The 18114-nt window shown below is 47.1% G+C and overlaps 1 protein-coding gene across 3 annotated transcripts; it reads right to left on the bottom strand.

Annotated features, from left to right (window-relative positions):
• Positions 1-1304: 1304 nt before the first annotated feature.
• On the bottom strand, positions 1305-17444 carry LOC142557086 (uncharacterized). 3 transcript variants are annotated; one of them, XM_075668678.1, is made up of 7 exons: positions 17147-17444; positions 12655-12789; positions 10166-10537; positions 9997-10105; positions 8887-8969; positions 7147-7309; positions 1305-1613 (listed from the first exon to the last, which is right to left on the bottom strand). In XM_075668678.1, exons 1-6 carry the CDS (start codon positions 17264-17266, stop codon positions 7229-7231), a joined length of 900 nt encoding a protein of 299 aa, XP_075524793.1. In that variant the 5' UTR covers positions 17267-17444; the 3' UTR covers positions 1305-1613; positions 7147-7228. The 3 variants fall into 3 exon arrangements, with proteins under 3 accessions (XP_075524793.1, XP_075524794.1, XP_075524795.1); XM_075668679.1 differs by lacking the exon at positions 12655-12789 and having other exon boundaries at positions 17147-17441; XM_075668680.1 differs by lacking the exons at positions 12655-12789; positions 17147-17444 and adding an exon at positions 10874-10943.
• Between the last annotated feature and the right edge of the window lie 670 nt (positions 17445-18114).

Below are 18114 nucleotides of genomic sequence, written 5' to 3'. Positions count from 1 at the left end.
TTTTCGTTCCACACGATGCGAAATCACTTAAAAACACCCGCACAACTGTGTTGGCCCAGGGAACGCTGACACTCATCTTCCACGAAACACACATTGAAAATGTCCACCAGCTCAAGCTTAGAGTTGGCTGTCAGCATCTTGGCGAAGGCGATCGCGGTCTTCGAACACAACTTGAGCTCCGCCAAAGTAAATTTCTTGAGCGTGTTATTTAGCGTTAGTGCTTCGATGAGCGCCACGGCACCTCCGTCGTCGCCGCAGGAGTATCAGGGACCGAAATGACTCAGTTTCTTGTTCTCTCCGAGATAAACTGCAATGTCCGCGGCGAACGTAGTGCTTATGTTTTCGAGGTTCAAGGTCAGTGAGCGCAGGTTGTTGAACATCCCGGTAAGATATATGCTGCAAACGTCCCCCGGGCATAAAATGTAGCGCGAGTTAAGTTCTTCGAGCGAGAGCATCCTTCGTGGTCCTCAAATGCGACCCTGAACGCGCTCGGCGAGATTTCCCGTATACGATGGCGAATCAGAAAGTCTTGGCCCTTATCTTTTAGACAACTTAGGCCTGTAAACGCGAAGTCAACATACACATTCCCAGTGGTGGACCTTTCTAGGACGGTGGACCTTTCTGGCGGTAGCTCTGCGGCAGGGCGCAGCTGTCAGTTGTTGGAGATGGCGGTCGTGCTTTACACGCCCACGGTGTTCGAACAATGAAGTGCGATTCGTTTTCTATGGTGCAAGGGAAGAACGACCATCGAAATACACAGGGAAACCCAGCCCACGTATGGGGAAAGGCGCCTCGCTTTGAGAAGTGTGAGGTGGTGGTGTTGCGAGTTCGCAAAAGGCCGTGTATGATAATGAGCCTCCGGCGTGGCCGCGGCTACCACAAAGGCATCTCAAATTTAGCGCTACGATGGGACAAATGTCTGAACCGGTGCGGGGGAGTATGTGGAAAAATATCGCAAGGTACGTAGAATAGTACGTGTATTTGTAATTACCTGTACGTACCCTATTTTGGCTAATAAAATATAGGGGCAGAAACTGAGTCGCCCCCATACACAGGTTCACGGGTGGACCCTTAGTGACAATGTGCTGAAGCACGCCAGCATCCTTTTCGTAACAAGAATGATATTGAAGCCCATAATCTCGTCTCCAACAATCAGCCCTTGCACATGCGCGGGGTCACTAATTACGACGATGTGTTCCAGCCCTTTCTTGATGAGCTCATTGACTTTAGCGTTTACCGAGTGAATCTCGCCATTAAGTTCCTCGGACATGTTCCCAAGAGCAGGATATTGTGGAGACAAGGTATCCTCGTTAAAAAATGAACTCTATGGACAAGCTTTTAGTTACTCATGAGGACAGCAGGGACAAAGTTTCCTTAAAGTCTTTCACTGAAGGACAGCGCTTCCAGAGCTTCCAACCGTTTCCATTGCTAAGATGATAAAGGTGAACTATTGAGTTTTGCAAACACTCCGTTTGTCAGGTTCAACCAGCAGCCGTCAGCACCTCTTCACGCACTCGAAGGACCGGAGCTTGTGCGGTACCTGACTGGAGCAGCGCACACAGATCGCGCTTGTTGAGGGTTACTTGGCGCTATGGTGCAGGTATCGATGAAGCCTGCAAATAAAATGAAATATATATAAGGAAGTAAGAATTTACCGTATGGGTAAGGCCAGTATAACTATTGCCTGTAATTTACTTGAGAAGAAGCCAGGAAATGTCGGCCCGACAAGGTCATTGCACGCGCACGTTTCGTGCTCGCACGAACGGGTTGTATACAGTCTGAGTGCGACACAGATTTCTGAAAAGGAAAACCCGCTTAGCCGTTTTTAAAGAGAACCTGAGGAATGTCCCGTTAGACTTATATAGAGGCTAACATGGGAGGTTTATTGCTTGTTGCGCCACGAAGTGGTATAAGTTTGCCTAACACGGCAAAGAGATAATCGTGGACAAAGATAATTAAAAGAGGATTATCTCTCCGATGTAAAACCCGTTGTCCCATCCGAAGTTATCTCACTCGAGGAAGAAGTATACGTTTGCTGCAGTAGAAAACGTTTTTTTTAAAGAAAGCAGTGAATGTCACGGCACAATAAACTCGTTTTAACGAAGTGAATGCGTCAAACTTCATAGCCTCTTGGACGGTATGTGAGCTGCGAGGACTGAACGCAGGTTCGAGTATGCGGTGCACCGACGTAAGGAACCACAGACTTGTCATACTGGCCATAATTACACAATCCACAATATGTAAATGAAAAATGAACTACCACAGCTATAGATGAACTCCTACTAGCCGGACTAATAGGAACGACAGTGAACCCAGAACTGAAAAAGAATTTTTATTAACGCGCGAAGCAAGATGGACCAGGGCGTTGGGTTTCTTTTTTTGTGTGTGTGTGTATTCCCTCAGGAACAAAGCTGAAAAAAAAATTGTCTGTTCAGATTCTGTCGGTTCAAAAAGGTCTGTTCAGGCCGGCTTCTCGGCGCATATCAGCACACGGGGATCAATCTTCATACCTGATTTGTACACAGGCTTGCTGTCATTTCAAAAGTGGCAACACCGTTACCAGGACTCCAAACTTCGCTCGTCGGGAAGTAGACACGTTGCTATAAGTACACTTGAGAGCCTGTGAAATTGATGATCGTCAAGGAGTTCTTCCATGGTGGGAGAGGTATATAATAGCTAAAATGAAGAGTGCCCTACAGCTTTACGGTCGCTTTCGGTCACACTTGCGTGCAAACTGAAGTAGGTGCGATAGAAACGACGTGTTGCTTCGACGTATTGTTTTAGAGGTGCGCGACTACGATCCGATCTGAATTCTTTTTTTTGTAACTGCTTGTGCCACGAACAACCACACGAACCATATCTATTTTTGTCTTTCTGTGCATATCAGGAGCAACATCGAGTTTTCGTACCAAAATCCTTGTGTTTTCTTGTAATCTCATTTATATTTATTTATTTGATATCCCTAACAGCCCGCGTAGGTGACAATCAGGCAAAAAAGGAAAGTGGTGATTTAGCGGTAAATGTGAGATAAATGCCGTAAGATTATGCCACGCCTATCTTGTACTTTTGTCACCGTTCCCGAATGCCACCGGTCGCATTCCCGTAGATGGTGGGTCTGGATGCGTTGTTATGCTGACACATTTCTTAATTACAGAGAAGCACTGTTTACCTCTGTGTCAAACGGGAAAGAAGAGACAGTGCGTTTGGTAAAGCAGCATAAGCTCGCTCAGTTGCCAACGGTGTCAGCAATGGCGTCCGCGTTTTCGCGAGAGAACTACACGGCCTATAAGTGGGGACTTATGCCGAGCACAGTTGTCTCTAATAATCCTTTATGGCACGCGCAATCTGCAAGTATGATGAAGTTAAACAAGAGCGAGAATCAGTAACACCCCGCAATACATATGTGTCTGGATCACAGTTGCAGTTGTTTAAGTGACTCGGCCGCTCATATTGACTCGTCTCATGGAGGAACAACGCAGCTCATATGCGCAGATATGTATGATTTGCTACGTTTTGAGATTATTTCACATCAGCGATGCGCCGTTTGTATACAATATCCGAAGCTAGCAACGATCTGAAGCTGTAGATGTAAACAAATGCAGCGCTTTGGCAAATTCAATGTGGAAGGCTGTGCTCGAAGGCTTCATGAATATGCGAAATGTTTAGTGAATGTGTAAAAGGAATACAAAAAGCGATGTGCAATCGGAGACGTCAGCGACAACGAACTCTAAGACAGCCACGTCGGCACACGGAACTCTGCGTGCATTTATCGGCCGCACTGTTACCACATCAGCGCACTCGGGCCTATTCACCCAGTATGGTCGATGGGTGAACCACATGCTGCACCGGAGAAACCATTAATAATTAATCGCGATCCACAAAATGCACAACCGACGCACACTCAACATTGGCACAGGTACACAAATCAACCGGCGAAATCCTCGGCACCCTTCCAAAATGTTTCCATCAGCGTGCGTCAGAGGGCAGCACAGGAACATGAAAGAGGCGGATTGACCACCTAGTGGACATGTCCCTATTTCGTCTGCTGCTGCAATGCTGATTGGCTGGGGGCGCCTGTCTCCTGACGCGTACCCAAGCCCAGTCAAACAGATCTACAGCAGCAGACGAAATGGACATGTACACTAGGTGGACACTTACGGAATACTCCCCCACGTCTTTTCGTCACCACAGGACTGACCCTTGTTTGAACATCATAAGTCCGAAAGTGTGAAGCATGGTATAAAATAAGCAGGTAAACGAAAATGTCCGAGCCCCGCTCTTCCAGCTTTTGTCCCATGTTCCAGACATTATGTAACAATGATGTCGAATTAATTTGTGTGTCTGTCTCGACCATACGCAGATCATGTCACTTTTATTCACATAAAACCGGAAGTCTTGGAACACACGTTTGCAATTACATGTCACACTGAAAACGCCGGTGTTCGTCCAATCACCGTTTAGTTAAGCTGTGTTGGTCTTCAAGGCTGACATTTGGTTAAGTTGGTGCGGACTGATGGGGAAACGAGGCCAAGCATTTGTGGTGTGGGTGCTTTCTTCGACCCTGTCTGTCGCGCTATCTTCATTTCTTAATTGGGCTGGCTGCCATTTATCGAGAGCGAGGCCACCTGTGGTGGCGCAGTGCTGACGGCCTTTATACTGTGGCGGAATGCTTGGAGCGACTCTATGCGGTGACCGCGGCAAAGAGTCTCCTTTTGCACTTTCCAGGGATGGGCGAGCCACATCACGCCCACACACGTCTATAACGATGCTAAAGCGATCAATTAAAGCACTCAGGCTTCGCACAAGGCGCAACAGCAAACACACACACAAGCGAGCCAAGACTGCGTGTATTAGGTCCATAGCAGGGTCGCTCGTCTGTCCAGTGAGCCTCTGCACCCCTTCGACCATGCAGGTTCCTGCTAGAACTCACTTTCTTCAGCGCGTCCGCTGCTTCAGCGTCGCTCTCGCGGTCACCCCCTGCGCTTACGGACTCGACCGCTTTCTCGTGGAGACGAACGTTCCTCTTCACGAGCTCTGCCACTTCTAAGACACCCTCGACGTGAACGTCAGGGTTGCCAGGAAAACATGAGGCGCGTCACGGTGTAGTTTTTTTTTTCAGGCCCCGCAGGATAGTTGCCACGACGTCGGCGGTGATTCCCCAGTACTCGCAGACGGAGACCTCGTTCAGGGTGTCGTTGACGGCCAGCAACTCGGAGAGGGACGTCGCTATTTTTGGCGTCAGCAGTTGTGCCTACATGTTCAACGACCTCACGGAGCGGTTCTCTTTCAAGGTGTCCAGTACTTTTACTGACTGCTGTTCGTCGCCTCGTTTGACGTGCATATGGTTCTCAATTTCCTTGAGAGTCGTCGTCCGCTTCGATACTGAGGCGATGTCATGCGCGAGTGCGTCGGATGTGTCATGGCTTGTGTAAAAGTGTAGCAGACTAACGGTAGTGTCTGTGGCCACGGCGTCGAAGAACTCACTGAGAACTTACCGGTCCACCGAAGTGGTATAGCGCTGACGTATAGGCGAGGCGAACATGCTTTTCAATGGATAAGTCTCGTAAGCAGCGGCATAACTTGCCCAGTTCACACTATGCAAAACCTCTTGAGGACACCCGCATAACTGCACCGCTCCAGCAACGCCGACGCTGCCATTTTCCTCGAAACACGCGTAGAAAATGTCCAGCAGGTCAAGTTTAAAGTTGACCGTCAGCATCTGCGCGAATGCGGTCGTGATCTCGGTAGACAACTGCAGTTGCCGGAAGGCAAACCTTTTAAGCCTGTCGTTCACCGTCAGCGCGTCCAGGAGCACTGCAGCACCCTCGTCCCTGCCGGAGTATTCCCAAAAATCGAATTCCTTGTATCTTGTTCTCTCGGATATAAGTTGCAATGTTCGTCACGAATGCAGCGCTTAACTTATCATAGCCCAAAGTCAATGCGCGCAGGTTGTTGGACACTCAAGAAGGCCGTATGCTGAAATATTCCTCTGCGCATTTAGTGTAGCCTATCAGCGGAATATATTCGAACTAAGAGCCCGCTTCGAGGTCCTGAAATGCCACCCTGGCAGCGCTCAGCGAGTTTTCCCAAATAAAAAGTATCCTCACGGGTGGACCCGGTCTCAACTTGCGCGGCGAAGCACGCCAGGGTCCTTCTCGGATTGTTTTCAATATACGAAGGTTGACCCACGTTGCGAACTCATTGCGCATGCGCTTTTTTGTTAAGTACGACATTCTGCTCCCGCCGTTTCTTGTAAAGCTCGTTGACTTGAGCATCTTGGCACTGATTCTGGATTTTAATTTCCTCAGACAAGTTCAAGATGGCCCAATACTCCGAAACAGAAAAGGTTTTTTAAAGCATATCGGAACCCTTTTAGCCGCTCGTGAAGGTACAGCTCGTGGCAAACTCCGATGTCGCCTATCGAAATACATGTAAAACGTGGAAATACTGTTCTGAGATAACCCCTGCAGTAAATTTAACGACATTTGTTGGGTTTGAGAGAGGAAATTATGTTCCAGAGACGGCAGGAAACGGAATTTCGATTTAGAACCCGAATGGTTTTACAACAATTATGAATTGGTAAGCATGAAAAAAGAAATGGAAGCACGAAGTTTAAAAATGCGTAACTGTATACAAAGAACATTTATCCGCGTTAATGTTCTGTCAGATGCAGTTTACGGAATTTTGATATTTTTAATTGCCAAGCTAGAGTATTAAATCTAATAGCTTCGTTTTTGAAAATTTGAGACTCAATAAATTTTATATATAAAAGAACATGGCCTACATAAAAAATTCGCTTGTAGCAGCCGCTGTATTTTCGAGTTACCGTCATATCGTTGACGTTGCCTATATACCACCTGCCACCGACTGCGCACATTCAGCTGGCGTAAGTGCTAGCGATAACGCTATGTTAAAATGCCATACGAAATAATTTACGGTTCCGCGGTGCTGTACTGGACACTATAAGATTCCACCAACTTGTGAAATCAGCCATCTTGACAGCTTTCATTGGCTCACCAGGCAGATATGCGTCCCTTCTGACTGGCTCAAAACGAGAACGCGAGGGAATTCGACACGACGGGTGAAATTTGACAATTTTACAACTAGCTACCCCAGGGCGTCGAAAAGAACCTCGTGCCAACTCACACGAGACAATTGCTTGTGTCAAGCCGAAGGCAACTAATGCAGCCACAGGCACCAGGTCAGCCAGGAGGAGCTTCCCGCGCAGCTAGGTCAGTGCTGACGACAGCGACGGCAAGCAGTGCCATAGCATGCTTGGGTCGTCGGTGCAGGCCAGGTAAGCTTGCCGCTGCGGCACAGGAAACAAAAAAGCGAAACAAGCATTGCCAAAGTGCTGGTCTAACGCGTTCTCAAGAGCTTGTGATTTTCGAAGCTGCAGAAATCGGACCGGGGAGACAGTCTGACCCCAATACAATCTTTCTAACCCCTCATGTTCGGCCACGATCGACCAACAGTCAGGTATGTAAATTTATCGATTGCATATAGCGAAATATTCGACACCGTGAATCGCGACAATTTGCTTGGCAAGCTGTATTGCCATTGGAGCACGTGGTGTAAATTATTCACTTGCCTTTTATCTGTCCGGTCGTAAACTATTGCCATTGGAGAACACATTTCATGCTACGCAATAATAAAGCGTGATCTAGCAACTATTTCAGGATGACAGTTTTTAATGCACTCATCACTATTGCCGAAGCCAACATTGACGCCTCGAAACCAGCCCATTCGCCATGCGTGATAAATTATGAATGGAACCTGAAAACTGGCTTTTGACACGTAACTGTTGGGTGACTTGTATGTTCCATGTTGTAGATAAGCATTAAAATAATCAGGCTATCTTTCTGTCTACAGACGGGCTCGTTATGTTGATTGAGTTGTCAAATGCCAGGTGTGCAGACGCATGATGTCAACACTCGTCGCCCAGAAAAAGCAAGCACATTGCATTTGCTGTTTACTACACAGATACACCTCTGTGCCCTTGTTTGAGGCACAACCGCAGCACAACACACTTTTTTTCTTCAGCGCAAATGAGCGCTCTTATGTTGCTGTTACAATTAACTCTTCATTTTTGTAAGGACCCTCAATTTTCTCGTCTTAACGTCACGAGAATGCACAAGAGAGGTGCGCTTAATTTTGATGTTAAGAATTCGCTTAGTTTTTATGTGTCAATGACCAATTTGACGTACAAAACACAGTGGAGTTCTCAGCTGTAGCTCTTACAAATGGCTGGTTCCACATCGGCGTCCAAATTACAACTGCTCGATCTCGTGTAAGCCTTATGCAAACACGAAAATACCATGCAAGCACGAAAATACCATTTTATTCCTATAGACACCAACACGAATGCCCAAGTTCTTTATTGCGGCGGGTGAGTGTTTACTCAGTTCCTTGTTGCGGCCACTATTTGATTACTATAACGTGCATTCGGAGCGCTGCTTGTTTCTATTTTCATTGAGCTGCTGTTAGTAAATTTATTAGAGATGTCGTTCTGCAAGGTTAGCTTCCTCATATGTAGTCTACGATACGTACATTGTTGCTTTTAGTGCCATATTTGTCTGTCAACCATTATTTTGGTATTTTCACTGAGAAGAACCGATGTCTAACCTTTGGCATGAACTGCCAGCATCCGCGGTCGAAAATGAAATTGCTTTAGGACACGCCTAATCACTGAAAATATTAGTAACGTATTAATGACAACTTCGATAGTCACAAGTGTGCCAGTATACCTGTGCTAAAGCTTTTTTTCTAAAGGCTCAATAGCGGATACTGTCTAAAAGGTACATATAACAACATTTTCTTCGAAGGCACAAAAAGAGGAAGCTGATCAGGAGGGCATGCGTGCACACACCAATCAGTGTGACATACCGTTACTACCACAGTGGTGATGAAATCATGCCATCCATGACAGCCTCCATAGACGATCTCGAAGAAACCAAATGCCGAATGAGCTGCGGAAAAAAGCAAGCAAATCGTCAGCAAAGATCTGCGTCACGATAAACAACACTGATGAATGCGGTGTTTGTAACGCAAGGGCCAAACATGGCCAAAGAGCGCCAGGTCAGTGTAAGGGAGTTCGCAGTGGAGCGATGAACTACAAAATGTAGACGTGACGGGGTTATAAAGGGGCCTGAAAACAGTCACTGTGAAGTGCATGATATCAACACGTAATAAGGTTATGGCAGTGACTAATGAGGAATGCTATGGACATGAAAGATACATTACGATAGACTGGCACGATATACTGTGTCAGGCACAAACATTTGCAAGAAGCAATACTGCCTTAACAAAGCCCTTGAAACGCAAGAGCCAGGAGACATGTGCTATGCAAAGCACTAGTATCAGGCAGCAGCCTCTGATAAGAGAAGGCGCTACGAATTTCTCGGGCTAATAACATGCAACAACACCGTTCAAGAAACAGAGGACTGCTTTGGTGTCGAGAAACGGTTCTGCACCAATAAATATTGCCGGATGGAGATGGATGTGCTGCCGGTATGCTAGAGCAAAGTGTCCATATAATTGCTAGCTCAATAAAAAGAAAAAGTGAGGCCTTCGTTCATCGTTCTTCTCGCTGAATTAGTACTTGTAGGCGCCTCTTTACGCAGGTATTTAAGGTGCATCTTACAATGTAGTATTTAGAGCCTCGAAATTCCAGGTTGGTGTATTTGTAGGGCTTGGAACAGGGAAGACAGTCGCATCACCATCAGGGTAAAAGCAGGGAATCCTCAATCCTGAACGCCTCCCTACACCATGTACCTGTACGTACCTCACACTGACTTCCCGTTTCCCACCCCCTTCCCGAGGCAGAACTACTCGTTCAGAGCCGAAATCTGCTTTATCTAAAACATAACCAAGACGTTTTGAAGGAACCAGTGATCACTCGAGCAAAGCGAGCTCCAAACTTTTCTCCTTTCATTCCATTTCAAAGAGACGCCACGCGTGCATTCCACGCGCAAACGAATAACAAAAAAATCTCACCGTAGGAGACCCTCCCGAAGAAGTGAAGCACAAAGCTCAGCGGGAGGCAAGCGCTCAGCACTGTCATCACGTCGTTGGCAGTGCGATGGTGAAAGCTCGAGCAGGCCACCTGCAACCGAAGACGGAGAGCGCCGTAACGCAGAGCAGTGCATCGCCAGACTCGCCGTACCGTTGGGTCCTTGACGCGTGCGAAGAGTTCCTCTTCCAAGTCGTCCACGTAGCGGTGATAAAAGTAGTCAGTGGTAAGAAATATGGTCACAGAGATAAAATGCAGTCTCTCGGAAAGACGAGTGGTCATGGCGGAAACGAGAACGAGCGCAGCCGCCCGCAACCAGTGCAGGTGACGGGCGCACTCCGCCGTCCTGCGGTACGCGTCTCGTCTCCCCTGCGGCAGCAGATGCTCCCGGGCGTCCCAGTAGTCCGTAAACTTACCGTTGACCCACAAGCTGCAGACCAGGTGGACGACCGTAGCTAAGACCCAGCCAACAGACCACGGCGGGGTCGCTGTCGCTCGACTTATGCTCGTGAACGTGTTGGTCACCTGGAAAACGTGTACGGTTTTACTCTGTACTGGAAACTCACCGTTGTAATGTCACTGGCGAACGCCGCAATCCAAGAAACAGAAGTACAGAAAGTTGATTGATTGACTGTTGGGCCTTAACGTCCGGAAGTGACACACGGGCTGCGAGAGACGTAGTGCAGAGTCCAACCCGCGACATTGTTTCTCAGCGGCCGGTTAAAAAGAAAGTTGGCGGAAACTGACGGTCCGACAGACAGACCGACAGTACAGTACAACAGACAGTGGAGTACAATTAAGAGATAGTACAATTCCAGAGAGAGTACAGTACAGACACACCAAAACAAAAACTGCGCATACAAATCTCAATACACGAGCGTTTATGCATTCCGCCCCCATCGGAATGCGGCTGGCAATTGAACTCGTAACCTTGTGCCAAGTAGCACAGCGCCGTAGTCACCTGACCACCACGGCGTTGAAAAAAAGAGTGCTCAAGAAAAAGAAGTGACAGGAAAAAAAAAATGGAGCGCATTATTTCGGACAAGTACGACGGTCCAGCGCCGTCCTCGTACACTTTGTCCTTTTGTTCATGCTTCACCCGCGTCATAATCCATCTCATCCGACTGAGAACACGCGTAAAAAAGAATCGCTCGAACTACTGAAATATGTTGGAAGCTCGGTGAATGTCATGCTAGTACGTCCAGTCGTAGGACGAATCGGATGGTCTCTACGCGCATGTCTTGCGGCTCGTACCCGTCTGTTGACCGTCAGAAGAGCACTCTGCGCCGATACCGAAGACAGCACTAAATGTCTGTTCCAATAAAGATTCTTGCTAATCTAGAAGCCATAACCTCACTCTCTGATATTAAACTATAGTTTTCGTACTGAGGAAACCTGCTCATGCAACTGTTTCAGCGCAGAAACAGATACCATTACTGGCTTTGAATTTAATTCTAGTGTTCCCTTCAGATCTGCGCACAATCAGAACCATATTCTTGTTTTATTAAGTTACTAAAGTGCAATACATAAATGAAGCAAGCGAAGCAGGCCCTAGAGCATGGGGACCTCCTGTCAGTTGACACACAAAATAAATGCCATTAAGCAGCAGGGTAGAAAATTGAATAAAAATTAAAAAAACCATAATAAGTCACATTAAGGAATACAAACGACCGCTCATAATACAATGATAGAAATACAGAATCCGGGAATCATAATAGAAAATATTATATATGGGCTGTTGCCGCATAGGAAAATCATAAAAATGAAAAAAGAAATATGGCAGGCTAACCTAATCTTTGACTTAGGTGCCTCTTAGTGGCACTCGCAGCTTGGCGTTGGTGTTGTTTAGGTTAACTTCTGGTGACCGCAACGCACGAACCGAACTCGGAGGCAACTGTCTTCCATTAATTAGCCGGTTAAATATCATGCCACCTTGTGTGTGACGTCATTAGTGACATCATTACTTCCGCTGTCTACTTCCAGGTTTCCAGGAATTTCGCCAATTTCGTCTGCTGATGGCTAAGTACAAAATTAAGTGACGTTTCATTTCGTGAACGCATGTTACGCACAAGCGTATGGGTATTATTCACATACGCTTGTGCGTAACATGCGTTCAGTAGGTGAAACTTCACTTATTTTTTTTACTTTTCCATTGGTAGGTCCTTATTTAACTTATTTTGCTACATAATAAGTGAAATGGAGAGGCAGGATACAAGAGCTGCCAAATTCCTCCACCAGCAAAACCCGTCTGAGAAATAAAGTCAGGACACGTCCTTGTATTTATTTCCTCGAGAACATACGATATTGCAACGTGGTGACAAAATGGTGACAACTTGTCCTATGTACAAGATGGCGGCGTTCCCGCTAGTACCAACTATGAAGCCGAGACGCGCGTTTCTAGAGCTCGGATCATGTGGGGAATGCAGCAGGGCAGAGACCGTGCCACCGGTCGGCATACTGACACCTTAACATCAGCTCAACCCGGGAGCCACCATCTTGGTTAACTTTGGAAAAGTGCGCGCAGATGCGCACTTGCCCAGTTTGCCTCGCCCAGTTTAATTCACACCAGAGAGACTGAAAGGAGAAGGAGGCAGAAGTTTCACACTCATCAGTCCGTGCAGAAATATAGAGAACGCACTCACGCCGCCCCGTCTGCTCACGACAGCGTCGAAGTCGTAGCGTAGCCGGTAAGCCATCGTGGTCAGCACGTAGATGGCCGGGACGCCGAAGCCGATGGTGAACGGCAACAGCGCAGGGAACGCGCATACTTCGTCCATCTGCGGTCGGGCGAGATTCTCCTGAGCAACGAGTGCTGTTGGGCGAGTCGGCACATTTTTTTTAGACGGTAGAGACGAGCAGGAAATTGACGGGGACCAGGGAGGACACTGGACACGTACATGCACGCTACGCTTGAAGCGCCCGATGGAAGGAAGGACATAGCCGAAAAAGCTGGATATGTCATTCGGAAGTAGTCGCCTTTTGCAGACGAACACAAGGAATCTTGCACGACATGGAATGATGGCGATATGACTGACAAGAAGGGAAGGCAGAACGAGTGCTTGGGGAATGAGCTCACACTGCATCCAGTGCAGCATAACTGACAGAGTGATCGACAGTGGTCGAACAGGGAACATTTTAATAATGATAGGAAAGGTGGCGAGGTCGGCCTGGGAGTCCTGGGACCTGGGTACTCCCCAAATGGGCCATAGGGTTAGTCAGACTGAATGCTACTCAATCAGTCCCATGTGCGGAATATGTTGGACGAACGTCCATACAAGAACGTCCATACAAGAACGTCCATACAAGAACGTCCATACAAGAACGTTCATACAAGAACGTTCATACAAGAACGTTCATACAAGAACGTTCATACAAGAACGTTCATACAAGAACGTTCATACACGAACGTTCATACACGAACGTCCATACACGAACGTCCATACACGAACGTCCATACACGAACGTCCATACACGAACGTCCATACACGAACGTGTCCTACATACCAGATACAAGCTGTTTCTGCGGCCAGCGCTGCGAGAAAGGGACGTGTCTTTGCTGGGGCAACAACTGTTTTTCGTGACACCGTTTGCCTATATTCTCCCGGGAATCCTTGTACAATACGTAGGGCTGTATTTTTCATCATCATCATCATCAGCCTGGTTACGCCCACTGCAGGGCAAAGGCCTCTCCCATACTTCTCCAACAACCCCGGTCATGTACTAATTGTGGCCATGCCGTCCCTGCAAACTTCTTAATCTCATCCGCCCACCTAACTTTCTGCCGCCCCCTGCTACGCTTCCCTTCCCTTGGGATCCAGTCCGTAACCCTTAATGACCATCGGTTATCTTCCCTCCTCATTACATGTCCTGCCCATGCCCATTTCTTTTTCTTGATTTCAACTAAGATGTCATTAACTCGCGTTTGTTCCCTTACCCAATCAGCTCTTTTCTTATCCCTTAACGTCACACCTATCATTCTTCTTTCCATAGCTCGTTGTGTCGTCCTCAATTTGAGCAGAACCCTTTTCGTAAGCCTCCAGGTTTCTGCCCCGTAGGTGAGTACTGGTAAGACACAGCTATTGTATACTTTTCTCTTGCTGTATTTTTATTACACCATAAAAAAATTTTACAACTTGCCTGTGGCATACAGCACCATTCTAATCCTTGCGGATTGCGGACATAGCGATTCTTCGAGAAATCGAAATGCGTAATGGACTAATTAGCGCAGTTGTACTAATTAGGTTTTTCCTAATTATTTTGTGGAACAAGTGACGATTTACGAATTGTGGCAGGTGAGTTTGCATGGCGTATGGACTTCGAACGAATTCTGAGAATGGCGCCGCTTTCGAGATATGAACTGTCAAATTTGCATTCTTTAAGATGCACCGCGGTATTACTTGGATTTTATTAAAACGCCGTTTTATGCATTGAAGAACAAGAGTAAATGAAACACCAATGTACTCCGTCGCACAAGTTGGAAATGCGCATCTCAGAACTGCGGGGTGTCATCCTGGGAATTCGTTGGAAGTGGATACACCTTGCGAACTCGGTGGCTACGATTCGTAATTCCATTATGTGCCGCAAAGTAGTTAGAAGCTTATATAGTGCAGTTTCGTTAATTAATCGATCACGCACTTTGATTTCTCGTGCAAGTAAGGCTGGTCTTTTTGAGTAATCCAGCGAAAATTAATCCAAAGATTGGAATAGTGCTATACACCCCGGGAAATCGGTGTTGAAAACTTCTGTACAGCCTCTAACAATAATAATGTTGTGCGAACGAGGGTTCAGTTACAGTGATGACTATATACGAGACATACGTATAACATAACTGCAGCGCTGGTCACTTCAGCCGATAGCTCGAGCCCAAGGAGCGCCACTAGACATCCGCGATCAAGAACTGATTAACCTGCACGCAGCCTTTCACTGTGTTATGCAACTTCGCTCGCGCGCCATCGTTCTCAGTTCAGCTCCCTCGGATGCTAGTTTTGCCTCTGGGAAATTTAGTTTTAGCATGCCTTTTTCTAATCGTCGGGGGCGTGGAGGAGCAGGATAGATTAAGAGCAAATTTTTCAGTGAGCTTAGTTGTGTCCGCAGACGTATAAACATGACGCCAGAGCTCTCAGACAGCCTTCGGCTATGGAAACGCAATTGTCCCTCTCACACGCAGTGTATGCTTGGATAATGCTCGGTCATTTGAGAAATTTACCTTACCTAAATAATAACAACACACACACACACACACACACACACACACACACACACACACACACACACACACACACACACACACACACACACACACACACACACACACACACACACACACACACACACACACACACACACACACACACACACACACACACACAAAGAACGAGAAGAATGCACTACGGGGCCTGCTGCTAGTGCCTCTGTTATAGCTAACTTAATTAGGGCACTTTGCGCATTTTTATCATCTTTGGAGCCACAGGTCCCACCATAAATGACTTGTGACTTTCTACTTTAATTCAAAGTCCGAAGTCTCTGTAGCGCAGAAAACAGTCTCGTAATCGTAAGAGTACAAGTGAAAACTGGTCTAGTTCGTATACCTTGCGCATGGCACAGAAAAAGCACAAACTACATGACACAAAAAGCAACCGACAGGGCCAGCGCTGACGAACAACTGGAGCTTTAATTGAAGAAATTTTAATTCTAAAGGCATCGGTAAATGCCTGCACATAAGTGTGAATGAGCTGTAAACAGATGTGCATCAGCTTGCACTGAAATTGCTAGGCGCAGATTATACTGCCACAGATTATGCTCCGCATTGGAAACATGGTTGCTTGCTTAAAACAAAATCAGTATTTCTGAACACAAACCCGTCAGTTAATAGCCGGCGCTCCTTTTGTCTGTAACTCTTTGTGTTGTACAGTTTACGCAGTTGTCTGTGCTACACTCTTAAAGGCACACCCTTTGGGGCGTATATTTTCCACACAACGATAATGGTCATCTGTCTTGCTTGCGTTTCCTTTCTTGAAAACGCTGTGATCACTACTCTCCGGCCGACAATGCTCTGCCATGCTGATAACGCGCATGCCGTAACGTGACTTCGAAGTACCGGGCTCGCAGCGTTAAAGAAAGGAAATGCGGACAAGACAGAAGACGATTATTACTGTGCGGCAAGATACGACCCAAAGGCTGTGATTTTGCTTAAGAGTATGCAAGAACTTAAGAGCGTCCTCAATAATTCACTGGAATCCTTTCTACGACATAATTCCGACTGTTAAAGAGGTGGATGCATCGTGACATAACGGTTTAATTTATTCCTGTTACCGCGGCACCTTCCACACGCATTCCGAAGAAATGCGCACAGCGCTCTTGTTGGCTTATGTTACGACTAATGTCAGCACAGTTAACCTAAATGTGACAAAAGAGCACAACGAAACATGAAGGCTTTGACTTAAATTTGTTCGTGCTTGCTTGTGCTATTTGGCTACAATGAATCCACGCCGACAGCCTATACACTTTCCACGTTTCTATAGTTAGCCACATCGCTATGCAACGTCGGCAAACTTAGCTGTCTGTCGTGACGCCGCGATAACGTCGATGACGCCAAGTCTAGTGTTTACAGAGACTAATGCGGGGATCACACTAAATAAGCGTGCCAGGTGCCATCCGTTTACTTGCGAGAAGTTGTTATTCTGAACAGTTCGTAACTCATAAGAAAAACCTTGTCGCGAAGGTCCGAAAAGAAGACTTGTGAAACGGAATCGCTCAATGTTAGACAGAACTGCAGCGAATACGAAGCGCGAGCCAGTCGGCCACGAAGTAGCTGCTTGCTGCTGATAGGCTAACTTCATTGAGACTTCGGAAATCGAGCCCGCGACCTTGTGCTCGGTACCAGAATGTCAGTCACTGCATGAGCCACCCCTGCGACGTATACGAACACGGCTACAAACTGAAAATGACCAGCTGGGCTGTTGCTCAAAACAAAAATTGCAGATCCTTAAGATCATTACGTTGGGAACACCGCTCATACGCTTACTTTCTTTTTCTTTAATTTATCGCCCGTACCCGAGGCTGCCACTTTTTACTCAGCGTTCGGAACCGAGAAAAAAAAAGGCATTAAGAACGGGTGGTCACGGCACCACTCACCAAATGTGTGTTCCAGAATAGCCACCAGCAAAGGTTCCGGGTGAAGCGAGGCTCGAAAGGCCTACGCACTACGGGGTCAAGACATCGGCGTGAATGAGCAACGACGCGTGTCGGTTGCATCGATCAACACGCCATCAACACCTGCGCACTAACGGTGCGCCTTCTGCGAGCATACGTTCGAGATAGCTTTGCTTCTGAGCATGTGCAGATCGGAGATCGAGCGTTTCAACCAGAGCAGACGAGGTGAGCAGACGGGCACACACTCGGCGATAAGAGGAGCTGTGTCCGTTCCATTGATGCCAGGGCGATCACAACGACCGCCGCGGTGCAAGCTTGCAGTACTGATAAGTTGGCCAACGTAAAGTGATAAGGCCCAGCAAGACTTGCGAGCTGCCATGATCTACATGCTGGTATGTGCGTGCGCGGTAAGGAGAAATGGAAGTTCGTTACCTCGAACCACCGGTGCACACACACATGGCGTCTGTTGAGCAAGAGCAGAGAGGAACTAAAAGATGATACTGTTAGAGTGACGAGATGTCAGACATAGAAAGGCATGTGGTGCGCGCAGAACAACGGCACAGGAATATGCTCAAGTAAAACTCTTGCTTGGGCTAGTTGGTTCATGCTTGAAGTAGTAAAGGCAAGGTGCAGAAGACCAGGACTCAGGAAGAAGAACACAAACGACAGGACCGGCGCCGGTCCTGTCGTTTGTGTTCTTCTTCTTGAGTCCTGGTCTTCTGCGCCTTGCCTCTACTACTTCAAACAGGAATATGTTATGCCTTTAAATCATTCAGAACTTGGGTTGCCTGTGCGATCAAATTTGTCAGTGCCTTGGAGCACGATGTCAGTCTTGTGTGCCGCGCCATCAAAATTTGTCTGTCAGTCATTGAATTCTAGGGTTTAACGTGCCAAAACCACGATTTAGTTTTGAGGCACGCCGTAGCAGGGGACACTGGATCAATTTTGAC

This window comes from Dermacentor variabilis, chromosome 9, assembly GCF_050947875.1.
Source record: "Dermacentor variabilis isolate Ectoservices chromosome 9, ASM5094787v1, whole genome shotgun sequence".
Taxonomy (NCBI): domain Eukaryota; kingdom Metazoa; phylum Arthropoda; class Arachnida; order Ixodida; family Ixodidae; genus Dermacentor; species Dermacentor variabilis.
The sequence above is the reverse complement of the archived record's forward strand: the minus strand, read 5'-3'. Positions and strand labels throughout refer to the sequence as shown.

Coding starts and splice junctions, on each gene's coding strand:
- LOC142557086 (XM_075668678.1), bottom strand. CDS start 17,266: ATGCAACCGACACGCGTCGTTGCTCATTCACGCCGATGTCTTGACCCC. Junction 10,538..12,654: donor TCGTGAGCAGACGGGGCGGC/GTGAGTGCGTTC, acceptor CACGTTTTCCAG/GTGACCAACACGTTCACGAG. Junction 8,970..9,996: donor CTTCGGGAGGGTCTCCTACG/GTGAGATTTTTT, acceptor TTTTTTCCGCAG/CTCATTCGGCATTTGGTTTC.